The 16999-nt window shown below is 46.1% G+C and overlaps 1 protein-coding gene across 1 annotated transcript; it reads left to right on the top strand.

Moving 5' to 3' along the window:
- Positions 1 to 1524: 1524 nt before the first annotated feature.
- LOC135374751 (proclotting enzyme-like) lies at positions 1525 to 9613 on the top strand. The gene is made up of 8 exons (XM_064607675.1): positions 1525 to 1717; positions 4164 to 4247; positions 5336 to 5665; positions 6395 to 6471; positions 6589 to 6707; positions 7256 to 7536; positions 8567 to 8712; positions 8810 to 9613. Exons 2-8 carry the CDS (start codon positions 4178 to 4180, stop codon positions 8963 to 8965), a joined length of 1179 nt encoding a protein of 392 aa, XP_064463745.1. The 5' UTR covers positions 1525 to 1717; positions 4164 to 4177; the 3' UTR covers positions 8966 to 9613.
- Positions 9614 to 16999: the final 7386 nt, after the last annotated feature.

Genomic DNA, 16999 nt, shown 5'->3' on the forward strand with positions numbered 1-16999 from the left:
GATTTGGTATTCTCGCTGGCTTTCGCTGCCAGTCTTGCATTTACCTTGAGCGACCTTCGTTTTCGTCGAACGCTTTAAGACTGTAGAGTCGTCACTTGTCAGAGCGTGCGCGGAAATATGCAAAAACGTGACCTTCGCGTATTCTGCGAAGTGATTTTGCATAGCTCACTCACAGGTCTGCATCTTGAGTGATATGCAGCGTTGCCCCTTGACTGCGTGTTTACCACTTAGTACGACACCGTCTTCAACGATGCGTACAGTACATGCACTCGCTTACATTAACTCGTAAGGAAGGTTTTTCCATCCACTGTACAATTCCTGTCGATGGTAATAGTCCTCAAGAGTGGAAACCCCCCAGTCCGCCGCTCCTTCCTGCTGTCCTCTCTCCACCTGTCCACGTCTGTACGCTGCTCATAGCCACAGTTGCTTCGCGGCGCTAACACGGAATACGAAACAAGATGGGAAACGACGAGATCCCCTATTAGGATAATGAGTGGATATGTGATCAGTTGGCGAAAACCACAGACGCATCGCGTAATGTTTGTGAAAGGACACTTTCATTTTTAGCACAGCATCCGCGAGTGCGTGCATTGTACTGCTTCGTGTGATATGGCCCCAGTCTTACGAAGTAGATTCTAAATCGAATTATCGAATCGAATTATCGAATATCGAATTAATATTCCTACGCTTACACTCTTATGCGTTGCACAGTTTTACGACATGCATTTTCGTTTCTTTATTTCTTTTTTTTTTTTTGAGTTGCCATACAACCCTGGCTATGGACGTTGAGCTTGAGGAGCAAAATACAGAGACGACACGACACTGCGACCTGTACGGTGTCGTCCCCGTATTTTGCACCTCAAGCTCAAGGTTTTTACTGAGATGCATATTTACCAGCGAGCCGGCATCCTTTAAGTTTCATAAACGTTATTCAGATATGCACTCACGGAGAGAGGCCTGGTTGCCGACCTCTTCCCATGAATGCATATCTGTGTAACGTTTACAGCCACAGTTCTTTGACAAATGGCCCATGGAGAGGAGAGGCCTACAGAATACGTGGGAAACAGGACACGCTGGATGGTATTCGTCCCGGGGCTTTTACACTTACTGTTGGAAGTTTGACGAGCGCGTGATATGCTGCAACACCATCGTAACAGTAATGTTCAATAGTGCAAAAAAGTGGCTTCCAGTGGAAATGTAGCTTTCAGGTCAACGTAGCTTTACATATGCTAAAGAGATCAGTACGCTTCCGTCCTATACCTTCATCTTGTTAGCGGATGTCTCATTGCTGATGTAACTTTACTTTTTTCGCTCTCACTATTTCATTGTTTGCTTACGATGAAACGCATATCGCCACGCGTCCGCACCCGACTCCGCAGCGAGCGAAAAAAGAAAAGTGTCAAGGTCTGACCCGACCCTGAAATTTCCATCGGCTGCGCGACGTCACCCACGATAATTCCACATTATAAAACAACAGCGTAGATGCGTAAACAGGTTTCGCACACATAGTGACTTCCTTCAGACACAACGTCACAACGACGCCACTTCCTATCTCTAGGGGATCATTATGTGAGCGAGTCCCTCCCACAGTTGTCCCACCGGTGCTTCAGAAGGTGCTTCGTCCATCGGCTGGGGACAGCCGTCCTGTACTCGAGTGCTTCCCATTTTTTTCTTGTGTTTGAGCAGGCAGCCACCTTGAGGAAGAACGCGTAGCGCAGTGAGTGGCATCAAATACGTATTTTTCTTCTAAGTGAAACCGCTAGTAATGGCGTGTATGCACAGCTTTTTTTCTTTTCTGGTAAGGGGTGTGTTGAAAATCAACGGGCTTCGTAGCGAAGAGCAGCAGCTTACTATTTTTTAATCGTGCAAAGTGTATTTCGGGAAGGAAAGGGTTTGTCATATCTTCATGTTATAACTAATAGTCATCCGCTCATTATGCCGTACGGTAAGAAAGCCTTTTACTATACAGGCTGCTTTCGATAGGAACTCTATTTTAGGTTTTAAAAAAAAAACCGACATCTGTGCTGTAGTTTTGCTGTGCTCTGTGTGAAAGCTGAAGTTTTAAAACACAAGCTCCCAATTGTTTTTATTATTAAACCACGCGCTCATTTTATTCTTTCATTCTTGAGCAGACGACTGTCAGTACTATTTTCCCTCTCATCTTCAATGCAGTTTTTAATTACGAATTTAGTTGTTCTAGCTTCAGCGTTAATTAACAAGCATTCAGTCAGTCACTGGCTCTTTGAACCCTGAATTCAGACCTTTCCAAGACGGGTCCCCATTAAAATCGATTGCCGTACTTAACAGCTCCTACGGTGTAACTCAATTCATAATGCCGGCACAATGGAAGCTAGACACCCTCTATGCAGGGATTTGCCCCGCTCGTATCTGTGAAAGAACATGCGAGTATCCTTGAAAACCGGGAACTAGTGCAGTAGGCCAGTGTAATACCACGCGAAGCCGTCTTTATCAGCGGAAACTAAACTGGATGAAAAGTGGGGCGTGAAATTCATTTCCGTCACTAGCGCGATCCACGTGGTGTGTATCTACTACGAGCAGCATGCTTGAAAATTTTCTGCAAAAAAATAGCAAACAAAAGTTTCTACGAGCAGATCCTGCTCCGCGAACATGGGAGCGATACGAGGAAACAATCACTCGTTAATAACTTCCTTCACCTGTGTTTAACATTGAGCGTCTTTTCACACGAGCCATTTTTTTTTTATGGCAGGGCGAGAAGCAAGGTCAACATCAAATGACAAATCTGGTAAACGTGTCGCCACACTTTTCCGTACCGCGCAAACGGGTTGCCCACAGACACGTTAGCGCCGCCCAGGGTTCATGCTGGGTGCGAGGCATTAGGCGCAGGGAGCCACGGATCCAGTGTCTCGAACCTAGCTTGAAGGATTAGCGGCGCTGGCGTCTCTACGGGTGACGGGCTTGCACGTTACGGGCGACGCCTTTACTTTGGTGTGAGAACAGTGTATACTCTTATACCTGCATACTCTCAACATCCGTCAGTTGGTAGCGTGTTGGCTCAAAATCATGGGTTCGATCTCTGCCGAGGACGGTAGCAATGTGGGGGAGCTAAACACTGCTTCGAGCGCCGTGTGTCGGAGATTTCCGGAACTCTAGGTGGTCGAAATTACCCTGCGGCATGCGCAGCATGTCGTCACACAAGTAGGCTGTCTCACATTACGTGTAAATGTACTCTCAGTTTCGGTCTCTGATGCTTGAATATGTTTGTATCATCAACGTCAGTTTGTAATGTCTGATAAAATAACGGCAGTCTGAAAGGGAGGTGAATTCAATCAATTCTCTGAAATTATGAATATTAATATTATGCACGATATATCATAAATACTGGTGTCCACCCATAGTCCGAACATTCAACGGATTCTACGAAGAAGCAACCACCATATTTGTAATTAACGTCAGCCGTTAGAGTAGCTAACGTTGAGTCTTGCATTTATTTGGTTTGGAACAAGCCCTTAGGCTAAGGCGGGACCGTAGAACGTTTGTCTGCCAGTTGCGAAAATAAATATTGTTATTGTTTTATTATTATTACATTAATTTTACGGCAAATTTTCTGCCTGTCATGTTCAGTTCCTGACGTGTCTACCAGAGTCTATCTTCAACGGACACGCTTCGGATTAGGTGATGATTACTCACACCGATTCGTCAACAGTTTTCTTTGTTGCTCAGTAGAAAACCTTTGTCCTGTCACGAATTCCAACACCTCTTCGTTGCCCGCCATGTCATAAGGAGAATGTGCATGTACAGCAAGGGCATCTAAATAAAGGGTCCACGTGTCACTCATAATGATCGATAGACGCCCACAAACTGGGAATTCCCTTGTTGCCAACGATTACACAATCAAACATATTTCGCGGGCTACCCATCTCTGGGTTTATTTTTTTCTCTTTTTTTTAATTTTGTCCGTTGTACGTGTTCACCTACGTGACTCGTAAGAAAAGCGTTGATTTTCCGCTGACGACGATTCCCCTTGCATAACTCAAGGTCCAAAACGGGTTAGAAAGGAATCTACGTTCACATTCGTGACTGGTGGAACCGCCCTAAAGCACTTGCCCTATCATTACAGATGCGAACGCATTCCCGCAGGACTATCTATTAAGACTATTAAGAAAAGTATCTTATTGTTGCAGGTGGTATAAACGATATGTCGCCAATAATCGTCCTCCTGGCCGGACTTTGCCTTGTGCATGGAAGGGAACTTCACAAAAGGCAGTGTACGTATTTGACATCGTTTGTTATACTTTATGTAATTTTCTTGATCATCGTCGGAATGTGGAAGAAAGGTGGCTCTGTATTTGCTACTTAATGTCTATGAGGAAAAAGGAACTTCCCATCTCCTGTGTAACCTCTGCGGTTGCAATGGCGCGCACACAGGTTGAGCAGTCGTGCTTGTAGCACCAACAGAGAACTGGCTTTGAATACAGATCACCGCAGTACCGCAACGAGTGAGAGGCGCTGTTTTGTCATATACGCCATACTTTTTTTCCTGGCTAGATATCTCAACCTAAAGCTAAATATAATATAGAATTTTTACAAAATCACGGGTAAGCGAAATTTATACACGAAGGTTCAAATTATGTGTCTTGTCCATCATCGAACCTACGTTTTCATATGCTGTCGTATGCTAAGTGCTTAATGTTAATGAAGTTTTAGACAGCGGTAAGCGCTGTTCTGTGTGTGACAAAAGTCATTATTGTAGCAGAGAGCACTGTATAGTGTAGTGCTCAGTTGCACAGCCTTCTCGAGAAGAAACCTGCTAATCCCGAGCTTTCTTAAGAGAGAAATGATTGTGGCGTTCATCCGGGATGATGAATGAGGCCGGAGGAAAGTGTGGCTTCCGGTTGTATTCCACGTGCCAATTTGGCCTTGGAGAAGACTCCACGCTCACTCGAGAGGTCGTCATCGATGGCAAGGCTCACTGGATGCAGAAGCACAACACAAATACCAGGAAAATTTCAACAGTGATATTAGGCAGTTTTAGCACACCGTTGGTAAGGTTATCGTGCCTATCTGAGCCAATCGCAGTTGTGTATGACTCAGAATCTTATCCACTGATTGGTTCCGGTTGATACGGTTCGACACAAACCACGTTATCAACGGTTTCCTAAAGCTCTCTATTGGCCGTTATTTGGAACAACCCAACGAATGTGTGCACGAAGCATAACGCGTAATTTTTCTACGAGGTTGAGCTAAACTGATAAACGTTTGACAAATATCCTTGAATACGACGTTGCATGAAACATTTGTCGTTAGTTCATTGATCTATATGCCACTAATTCTACTCTCCCGCTGTCTCCCTCAGCCTTCTCATTCGAGTTCCCCGACGACAGCGACTGTCGCACACCACACGACGAACCAGGATCCTGCATCCTGCTGTCCGAATGCCCCACATTGCAGAGTGTCCGGGACTATACCTTCTTACGGCGGTACATTTGCGGTTTCTCTCGGAATAACCCTCTGCTGTGCTGCCCTAAAGTACAACGTCAACCAGACCCGACGACACGAAGACCGACGCGCAGGACCAGACGACCTACGACTAGACCAGCGCCACAACCGCCTCGTCCCCAGCCTCCCAGTGAAAACATCGAAGAAGGGCCACGAATTGCTGGCTATCCAACGTTCCTTCCTGCAAGTATGTGCTGTGCCTATGTCGGTGCTCTAAAGTCATTCCTTTTTCGCCCATCATTTCCTGGTTCTTCAATGGTTCTCCAATTGCTAAGGGGTTCATTTACGAAAATCAATTATTCCGGGTCAGGTTGTGTAGAACACACAGGAGCCCCTGAGAAAACGCTGCGTTGAATAGGCGCCATGCGATATCGCGACGGCATATTCAAAATTCTTCGCTGCCTCTCCGTCTTGTTCAATAGTAATAATCGTTCATGTGGGCAAAACCGAAGCACATGAACAACCAAAAATATCTGGCACTGGTATATTTTGTTATTCTAATTGGAGTCGGGTCATGAGGATTCGGCACTGAGCTTCCTAATAGATTTAATTTGTTTGTGCTTGAGTCTGCATTCTGCTTCATCATACTAGGCTCTAACGTTCAGTTCTGGTGTAACGAATTATGCAAGGAATTCTAAATCGACCCCTAGTATGTATCTAAATCGAGCGAAGAATTTCAAAACTAGAAATATTCCACCAAAAGCGTACAGTTTTTGCAAATTCGCCTTACGGGCAAGTTCCAACAACTTCCAGTGAAGGATTTAAGGTCTGTCTGAGCTCAGTTTTCGAGAATGTGATGCCGTCATCGCATTTGTGATCATGTTACCGATCTGGAATAGTAGACATAGTCTTGAAAAATGACTGGCTACCGCATCCTAAAACAGTTCGTAAACCCGATTCTTTCTTGCGTTTCCAGACTGCGGCAAGAGCAATGTCACGGGGGGCCGTATCGTAGGAGGACGCGAGTCTGACCCTGGATCTTGGCCATGGATGGTAGGTACATGATACTGTAGCTCCTCACTAGACTCGTCCTTGGGACTGGAAAGCGAGAAAGTCAAAGTATTCTGGGAAAGTCGAAATCAATTTCCTTATATATTTTTTTATCTGCAGACAGCCATTTACATTAATACTGGAGGTGTCAATTCGGCAGCATGCGGAGGAGCGCTTGTTACACCACGCCACGTTGTCACGGCGGCTCATTGCGTTGTTGTGGGGCACAGAGCGAGCAAGTAAGTCCCAGGCATTATGGCAACTCCTGCTATGTCTGTAGCCCAAACGAGGCATTGAGTGTACCTGGCCGCCATATCTTTCGTCGTTATGCCTAGAGGAATCCTCCTCCACATTCTCTAACGTCTATGGAGTAATGCCTTTCTTCAGCAGCTATATACTGACATCAGGATATCTGTTCAGAGCGCTCCTAGGCCAACGATTACGATATAGTTGCGTAGGCTTGGTTCCGTATGATACACTGAAGGAGTTCCGTCCTTGATGCGGCCTTGTGATACGAATGAGCCTGCTTTCACACCACCGTGTTTCTGTGAAGCCGTGTGTCACACTACCGAGTTTTTTGTTGTTTGCTTCAGAAACAGAACCCAAGGGCAATCGAGCCCAGTAGGTTCCAATGGGTCCGTTTTGCATCCGTGAAAAACACGGACGAAAGAAAAAAAAAAGCGTTTGTGTGAATCCGGCCTAACTCTCTATCTTTATTGTTTATCAGATCAAATACAACGTTCTCCAGCTTTCTCCATGTCATGCAACCTAACTATGTTTTCGACAGCCTTCCCCCTTCGGTGTTCACCGCACGCCTTGGAGACCACAACTTGGTTCGCAGCGACGACAATGCTCAAGCTTTCGATGTCCGTGTTGTTGGTGTCGAAAGGCACGCAGACTTCGAGCCCCGGACATTTAAGAATGACATCGCTGTCCTGACACTTGAGAAGCCAGTCACATTCAACAAGTTTGTAAGACCCGTCTGCTTGCCGTTCGGAGATGACTTCGGTGGTCGGGACCTTACTGGATACCACGGCTTCGTAACTGGCTGGGGCACCACAGCTTTCAGTACGTCTATCATTTTTCTTCAAGTTCACTGATCGTCAGCCATAGCATACCATAGATCGTTGAAAAAGTTAGTACAAAGAACTGCCTGCTCCGTTCTCCTCTAGGTGTACCCTCTAGCTGTATTGTCAGACAAGACAATAACTCTCCTGCTTCCTTTGCTGATGCCAAAACTATTTAATTCAGTGTCTTGTTCGTCGTACTCGAGATACGTACAGTTTTGCTGGCGCTGCCTACAATTACGCATAGCATGCGCTGCATCTGGATTGCCGAAAGACTGCGATATGGTGTCCGGACAACGAAGACTACAAGCGAGCATTTAATTAACCTTCTTAACTTGGACATTTTCTTCTTTGACTTTTTTAGCGGGACACACGTCATTTTGCAAAGTGCCCCTTCCGACACATTACCGCTTAACCCAGCTCACTTTCTCCCATCAGGCCGGAGATGGTCGCGCCCCGCAAGCGGCGCACTCCTTCCTATAAAAGGGAATGCACCCTACCAGACCACGTAATTGTCACGTGGCTAGTACATACCCAGGTTAATCGCACGTTCCAGTAGTCTCGATATGTAATGTGATGAAATCCTCATGCAGCCAAGCGATGGAGGCAGCCATGATGAGGTTTTCGGTTGATATTGAGAAAACTACAAACGAAAGCCGCCCCCGATGGATATGTAGAGGAGAGTTGCCAGAGTAACGCAAAGTAAAGTTATAAAGCGGGAATGTTGCCACATTTGGGATGGTAAAAGGGCCGAATTACGCCGAACATGGTGTTGTTCGGGTCACCAAATCTAGAGGAGATGGAGTTCCTCTAAATGAGTCCTGAGAGGCGATGATGGAATATCCCAGCGGGCAGATGTTGATGTCCTCACGCTAGGACGGTGCCGTTAGAATGAGGAGCGGGTGCTCCAGGCGCGTGTGCGTCCCCGTCGTTGTCCGCGGTCAGCCACAGATGTAATTTTTATAGTGAAGCACTTCACAGTGTTCGCCGAAAGTGCCTTGTGTCAGCTCTTCCTCCTCACGCTTTTTCAGATGGCGAAGGTAGCGACGTCCTGAAAGAGGCTCAAATTCGTATCTGGGATGAACCCAAGTGCAAGACTGCATTCAAGAAAGAGGTCCCGATCTCGGATGTTTACCTCTGTGCAGGAGACGGTGAGGGGCGCAAGGATTCCTGCCAGGTACATCCATATAGCCTGCTACATACTCTTTTCCCAACTGTACAGATGGATTCAAAACGAAATGTGTTTTACATGCTGCAAACATCTTCCTTTACAGGGCGACTCAGGAGGCCCTTTCGTCCTTCCGGACAACGGTCGCTTCTACCTCATAGGCGTGGTGTCTTTCGGCAAACGTTGCGCCTCGGTTGGCTACCCTGGCGTCTATACCAGGGTGACGAAGTTCATGCCCTGGATCCTCGAACGTATTCAGTAGTGTGAACATATGTGTGTGTGAGAGAGAAAGAGACACTTTAAATTCTTGAGCGTTCGTTGAAGGATACAACCAACAAGAAAAAACACAATATCCCGATAAACACTGTTTCGTTCTAAGAGTGCTGCGCCTTCTACAAAAGACTGTCCACGAGCAACGGTTTCCACTGGAGACTTTTTCCTTTCCACTCGAACACGTACAAATTCCACCTCTCGTGAATACTTAGCTGCAAGTCATGTGCTGTTCCCACTTCATGTAGGTAGTGCTACATTTATCGATTGCTTCAGAGCTGTTCTAAACCATTTCGTTTTTATGAAACTTGTGATTGTAAAGTACTGCGTTTGATGCAGACATTATTACAGCACAGTTCAGGTTGCTCCTTTTATTTTACTTCATTCAGATTCATCATAAGTTAATGCATTCATTTCTGCATGGAGGCTACAATTTTATAATAAACGTGTGATTCCTACCGATGGCCAGAAAGATTCCCGGGCGTTACTCAGAGGGTCAACTTAGCAACTGCGAGCCAACAGAGGGTGGAGACTGGTTCATGTTTCTGTGATATGAGTACTTGTATAGTGTTCTTTACTGTACATATATTTTCGTTGTTACTTTCATATTTAAGTAAAGCTTGTACAACTTATACATTTACCACTTTCTTGTGAATTGTTCCGTAATTCTCACGAGGGCTAAACGGCTGCGTGCGAAGCTTTCACAGAATGTGAATGAAGCTTCTGATCTAAGAGCCCCTGAGAATGGAAAAACATTTATAAAGCCAAACAACGCTCTAATTACGGACAGACAGACAGACTACTCGGTGTAAGAGTAGTAGCAAACTATGGTGAAGACTGCTCTTTTCAGTTCATCATAAAAACTTTCCTTTGGAGTGTTTTATGGAATCTTCGTGTCATAACGCAGTCGAGCAGAAATGTTTCATAAAAGGATGGAAATTAGTCAAGCGAGACTACACTTATGCTGACCAGAACATAAGCTGCATAGAATTACGTAGACTGTTTACTTATTTATTTCACGATACTGTGGGCTCTATACTGTGGATTGTATGGAAAAGAGGTTTAGGGGGAAAGCTTGCACTTCAAGATCTTCCGGAAACATCGGTGCTGTCTTTAAATTTTCCGTGTTTTTCTACGAACGCTTTCAACGTATCTCAGCACAATTTTTTTCAAGTGGAAGAGAAACAGTTTAGATGTAGGTTACAGAAAACTTGTAGGAAAACCTACAGCGAAGTCTCTGTTCGAAAATACATTCTAAAGGCGTCATGAACATGAAGCGCGTCATGAAACACGCCTCTTGCCAATAATACCGGGGCTAATTAAATAAATTTCCTAAAGTAACTACCATCTGGGAGCCCCCTTTGGACCTACTTCTACCCTCTACCGTTTACGAATACGAGCTCTTGGCAGCATGGGTGAATTAGAGATCAACATGGGACGTTTTTTCCGGGTTTTCGGTTGTATCCGAAAAAGTCCGTAAAAATATGTGCCATTAAGATCTAAAGCAATTCGGATTTATCCAAAAATCTCCTGATTCTACTATCCGAGAGTCCAGAAAGAAAATGCCCTGGTGGACTGGTTAACCGGGGTTCGTTTCCCTTTGTGCCCAGATTGCGCCCATCGCGATAAGGAAGGGTGGCTCTCTTGGCACAAATCCATCTTTCCGTCTTTCACTTAACAATGGGCGAAGCAGCCGTGTGGATGTACTTCAACCTTGCCTACAGGTACCTCTGCATTAGTGTCACTGAATAGGGTGCCGTACTTTGTGACTATCCTCGAGATGAGGGCAGTTTGAGGTCATATCAGCCATTTCCGAGGTCCACATGAGGAAGGTGCAGCACCTAGTATTTTTCCTTTCCCTTCTTCTGTACATGTTTTCCTTCCACCTCATAGTGGACCAAGGAGCACGAATGAACTGCAGGTCACCTTCTTGAAAGAGCAGCTTGTAATTACAGTCGACCCCCTTTTATCCGGACTTCATTTATCCGGATCCCGCGGTATCCGGACAAAAGGCACGGGAACGGATTTTCCTCCATGTATTTTGTTCTCGTTTATCCGGACTTCAGCTTCTGGACTAGGACAAGAATTCCAGGGAACGAAAGTCGAATATTCTTGTAATCCAGCTTCAGTTATCCGGACTACCGTGAGTAAGAGGAGACACTGACCCCGCTTCGTCACCCTTTTCCCTGTGTTGGGGTTATTCCCGTCACACGTTAGGGACCTACATTCCGATGTAGGGGAGACAACCGTGCACGATGACCCGCTTTTCTATTTGTGTGCGTTGGGTCACGTTGACCAGTCGAGTCATTTGGAAATATCTCGAGTAACTGTCCGGTTCTAGGGGGGAAAACTCCAACCCGAGGGCCTGCTGCTTACGGTCCGTTGGCCGAAGAAGACATTCCCCTAAGTGAGCTGCGATCCCTGATGCAGAGGCTCACTGTGACTGCCGTAGAAGATGCTGCGGTTTCTGACTACGTTGACGTTGATAAGGATGATAACGCGTGCGCAGCTACGACTGATAACGGTGTGATAGCTGCTGTTGCCTCCGATTATGTGTAGCAAGACGGTGCCGATGACGCCAGTGAGAAACAAGGCTTCGACATTAGTGACGTTTAACATACCGTTGATGAGGGTATCGTGCCTGTCCGAACCAATCGCAGTGGTGCGTGACTCAGAATCTTATCCACTGAGTGGTTCCGGTTGATACGGTTCGACGCGAGCCACGCTATCGACGGTCTGCTAAAACTCGCTAGTGACACTTTGCGTCCGCACTGACATTCTTCGAGCAGCGCAACAGCGTGACTCAACTCTATGCAATTAGCAAACGTTTGCAGGAATCGAGTGCATTCACTACTATGTAACAGCTGTCATTGACGAGATTTCTGTGTTTTAATTAAACCTTGCTCTGTAGGACGTTTTTATTCGATCGTTTCATTTATCCGGATGCCCCGGTATCCGGACGATTTCGCCAGGAACGGAACCGTCCGGATAAACGGGGGTCGACTGTATAACGCAATTAGAAGACGGGACGCAAGCGAAAGCTGTCTTGCAACAGTTAAGGAATATACGAATGTCGAGACGTTCACGTCGCCTGGTGATCGCGAAACAGATGTCGTTGTCTCAAGCTCTGCAACAGTAATGTTCTTCCATCGTAGCTTCTCACTCTGTGCTATTTCTCTGGCTGCTTGTTTCCTTCAGCATCATGTCAGCTTCTCACTCTTTTTGTGAGTATGGTTTCACAGCACTATTGGGAAAAAAATCTGAAGGACCATCAGGTTAATGGTCCTGATGTCTTATGGGACCCACCAGGTCCAATAGGTCCACAAGTCCCATTATAGTCGTGTACATCCTCAAGAACCAACGAAAATAAGGTCCGCCATTTTGGGTTGGGTGGGTGGGTGAGGTGAACAGCGGCAGAGAAGCGCCTTCTCATGTCATGCACTGTAACCTTCTTCGTCGTGTTTCATCGGTTCTCTAGGTGAACACGATTATAGCTATTATAAGTGCCTATAGCCACTATAGTACCACTAGAGGATCATCAGCTGAATTTGCAAAACTGACACTGCTCACATTTTACGGAGCACCTATCCATAACCCAAGCAGCAGAAAAGTAGAGCCGCATTTTCTTTTGTCGCTATTTTTGTTAGGCTCTGGTCCAAACAAACTGCTTCAGAATCTCTGCGAAGTAAACCGTTTGTGAACATTTTGTGACGCTAAAAAGAGACCACGTTTAACCTCTTCGTAGCATAACTGGAGGCAAGCTTTGTGTTAGTTGAGTAACAAAGAGGTGCCGATTTTGATGTAGCTCCCGTTTATTACTCAAGTACCACAGAGGAGCCCTCCGGTTTCTCTTTAATGCTCTCATTGTGAAGCGCGCTCCGGTCAGCCATTCGTGAATCACCCTGCATATATGTATATGTCCCACGTGGGGCTGTGGACTGTACATAGTGAAAGCTTGCATGAAGTACGTCTCTTAATGAACGATTGAGCATGCAAAAACATGCACGGTGTGCTCCCATCAGATTCTCCCGTCGGCCTTTGACTAACATCAGGACTTTACTGATGGCGCTTCACGTCCATCAAGAGCCCATCAGGATGTCCTGATGGGGTGTGGTGCCCATCAAGACTCAATCGGGACGCCTTGGAGGAGGAATATAGTTCCATCAGGACCCACCAAGGGGTCTTGATGAGACTATCAACATGAAAGATGAAAGTCACTGAAAAGGTTAGCCAGCTGTAGGACTCGAACTCATCTTCTGGATTGCCGGTCCAGGGCTCTACCAATTGAGCTAAGCTAACACGCCTTCTCAGCGACTTCCAGGGTGCGTCATCTGAAGGGACAAACCAGCCACTATCTCTCACTCATCCTCCTTTCACTCTTACACTTTTGCTGACTCATACACACATTCATACGACGAGATCGACGCAGGCGGCAACTGATGAACATGAAAGAACTGATGTTCTGAGGCTGGAAAACGTAGAAGGGACAAATACATACAAAGCCTCAATTTGCCTAAGGAATTAACGATGATAGATGAAAGTCACTGAAAGCCTCAGAACATCAGTTCTTTCACTATCAACATGCCCTAATAGCCATCAAGTAGCCATCAGGTACCATCAAAAATTTCTGATGGACCATTAGACATTTTTACAATAGGGCCACTGTTTTTCCTCCGAATTTCGGATGATAACTCGTTGTAGAAGATACACGGCAACCCTCCCCTCCCTCACCCCCCCCCCCCCAGAAAAAAAAACTGCACTATTATAACCCACAACGGGGTCACGACGCTATTCTTGAACGTGCTAAGCAAAGCTGGTTCGCAGTGTGTCTGCTGAACGCACATCTTGCGAAGAGCAGAAACAGCGACAGGAGCTTCACCGCAGCTGGCTATGAACAATGAAGAGCCATGTTCCATCCGTCGTCCGTTGGTGGCGTACTATCTTTCCACTATAATCCTTAGGTAGTTATATAAAGAGCGCATACATGGAGTACATATGCATATACACGAAGAATACATACAGAGTACATAAAAGATTACTAGACCCCGGATTTTTAGGCACGAAAATACCTTGTCTTAGACACCTATAAAAGGCGCAGAAAGTCCCGATTTAGGCTCTAAAATGGACATTATAGGCACTATAAATTGATATTTTTTTCATCTATAGCCCTGAGTGTGCAAAGACAGTGAATAAATCAGTTCTATTTGCAAACAACAACAACAACAAATAAGTTAATGACAATGAATGGGGAAATTCGCCACTTGAGGTGCAATACCGTGAAGCCAATATCTCCATTTTATTTTTTCTTCAAATCAAATCAAATCAACGATACCGTATATGGGAGTTGTCACTTTTTTTTCTAATCTTTTTACTGCACGAAATGCAAAACTTATCCATCCTCGATCACAAGGCTTCTAGCCCTTGCCACCGGTTCCATGACGCTTCTCAGAAGGACTTGTCGCGGGCAGCATACTGGCGATGTGCGAGACCTGCTACGAGCATCGGAGGCTTTAGACTAACGCACAAACTTCTCAACCTGTTTGGCTTCGCTTTCTAGATTTCGTTTTCGACGTTAAAAGAAAAAATTCAAGGAAAAGCTTCGGAGATTATACTAGACGTAAACAGGCAATAGCTCTGCGAGTTCTAGATTGCGACAAAACCGTTACGAAACATGCCTACCCATGAAACAGCACAATGCTGGAAGGGAGAGAAATAACAAGTAGGCGACTATACCGAGTAACCGATTGTCAATTCTTAGCTTACATTCCAGCACCTTTGAGATATTCGCTCTTTCAAACGATCGATGGTTTCAAGAGGACGTGCGACGTGACCGATGTCAATTTCGCCTGGACAGTGGAGTTTCGCCACCGCTTTATGGCCATTATTGGCAACAACAACTTTATTTTTGGCTTTGGAGAGTGGGGAGGTACATCGCCACAGGCGATACTCTACCCCATTGCTGGTGGGAATGTGGGGAATAAAATAACGAGCTCCTTCACAATAACGATCGAAGTCCGATGGTGTCCAGAAATGTCAGAAGAGCTTTGAGCGCAGAGCGTTGCTGGGCTGGATTAGGCCAGGGACCAAGCAATTTCGATAGAAGGGGCGAGAGTCCAGCTGACGAAGAGACTCGGAGAGTGTGGTTCGGGAAGGTTGGTAGTGGGAGCAATGAAGAAGAATATGCTCCAGATCCTCAAGAACACCACAGTGGCAGCAGGTGGGAGAGTCAACTTGTCTCAAGCGGTAACGCCACTGAGCTGTAAAAGCCACATCGAGGCGCATTCGGTGGATTAATGCAGCATCTTGACGAGAGGTGTTTCATGGCACGCGGAAAGCGAGCGTTGGATCAACTCTGCTCAACGTAGAGGGGGGAAGAATGTCGGTTGTCCATTGGCGGGAAGCCAGGGGTGTCACTAGGCGTCGCAGAATTGAACGGTGGTCTCCTCTCAGCAGAACAATACTGGTCCGTTTCCGAAACGAGAGTGCTGCATTTATAGGCATTTTTCGATGTTCAATGGGAGTTTTATGCATCTACGCCAAAATATGCACTAACGCCGGAACAGGCATTTGTAGACATTATCATGTCACTGCAGCTGGGTACCCAGCACACAGTTCTTGCTCCTGTATAGAAAAGGCACTACTAGAACCACACGAAAAAAATAGGCATTTGCCTGTGAATCCGGGGTCTAAAGATTACATAACGTGTACTGAGATATCTGCGCCAAAAATGTGTACTCGAATGAACTCGCGAGATCTTTGCGGTGACTGGGAAGTGCGAGATGTTCGAAATTCACAGTTTAAGCTGTGGCCGGTTTTGGTTATTCCTAACTGGGGTAATGGGCATCAGTTACGGGTCGGGCAGCTGCTCGTGTCAATCTCTACTTCTAATGATTCTTGCTGGGACTGTTTCTACTGTCGCGGTATCACAGAGCTTTAGCAAGCTCCAGATAATGTGGTCTTCGAAGTCAACAACAACTACATGTATGACAATGGGATGACGTGCTTCTTCGAAGTCATCTACCATAGTCTAGCCCTCTACAGCATCCAATAAACGGATATAGGTAGATCTGAGTCGCACGTGCTGACGATTGCCGTTGCCGTTTCCGCAAGGGTCTGCTAAAACTTTCTATTACTGTTGGATAATGAGTCGTGCCTCTCACTTTATCTTTAAGTTATGTTCTTTACCTCCTTCGACCTGATGGCATATACGTTCCCGAGGTTTGGTACCTGGGCTTTGGTGGTTGCGAAACCCGTGCTACTCTTTCTTTTCTTTTATTCCGTGTTAGCGCCGCGAAGCAACTGTGGCCATGAGCGGCGTACAGACGCGGACAGATGGAGAGAGGGCGGCAGGAAGGAGTGGGAGACAGGGAGGTTAGTATGCGTCCTGGGCCGACTTCAAGGGGGAACTGTGCCGACATTCGTCCGGAAAGCCCTATCTGTCTTCTAGTCAATCTACCAACAATATCGCTGAGATGCCACGAAAATGGCAGTGTGTTTGTTCACACAATGTTGAAAGAACGGCCTTTCGCGAAGGAGACACCGCGTACTGAGTTAACGATGGATTATTCGAATAACTGAACAAGACATGTATCCGTCTCGGTGCACCGCCAGTACCCACCAGAAGGTGCTCTAAGCGCCCCAGCTTACACATCAGCTACGTGGTGACCACCTGGTCGACGCGCAGGTGATGTGACGTGGTGTCGCTGTGGTACACTACACAGCCAGCTACTCTATCATCATTGAAGCTCATCAATCGTCCGACTCAAACGCGACGCCCTTCAAGCGAACTTATCACACACATACTGAAACCTCCTCAGGAAACAACACATATATCCGATAAAGTGCCTTAAGAGAGTGTAGATGTTATAAGCTTGGTCGAGCAACCATCTTTGCGTCCAAGCGAAAACAACCGTTTCAATGTCTTCGGCGTAGTCGCGCACGTGTGTAACCCAAGTGAAAGGGACAACCGGTTTCTGCCTCTTTCCCGACAAACTCGACAACATCACAAATTCAAACAACCTTCCGG

This window comes from Ornithodoros turicata, unplaced genomic scaffold, assembly GCF_037126465.1.
Source record: "Ornithodoros turicata isolate Travis unplaced genomic scaffold, ASM3712646v1 ctg00000746.1, whole genome shotgun sequence".
Taxonomy (NCBI): Eukaryota; Metazoa; Arthropoda; class Arachnida; order Ixodida; family Argasidae; genus Ornithodoros; species Ornithodoros turicata.

What these genes read in the sequence shown, in the direction of transcription:
- LOC135374751 (XM_064607675.1), top strand. Translation starts at nt 4,178, where the DNA reads ATGTCGCCAATAATCGTCCTCCTGGCCGGACTTTGCCTTGTGCATGGA. An exon ending in CTGGATCTTGGCCATGGATG is followed by an intron (nt 6,472 to 6,588) that starts GTAGGTACATGA and finishes TTTTATCTGCAG; the next exon opens with ACAGCCATTTACATTAATAC. An exon ending in GGCGCAAGGATTCCTGCCAG is followed by an intron (nt 8,713 to 8,809) that starts GTACATCCATAT and finishes CTTCCTTTACAG; the next exon opens with GGCGACTCAGGAGGCCCTTT.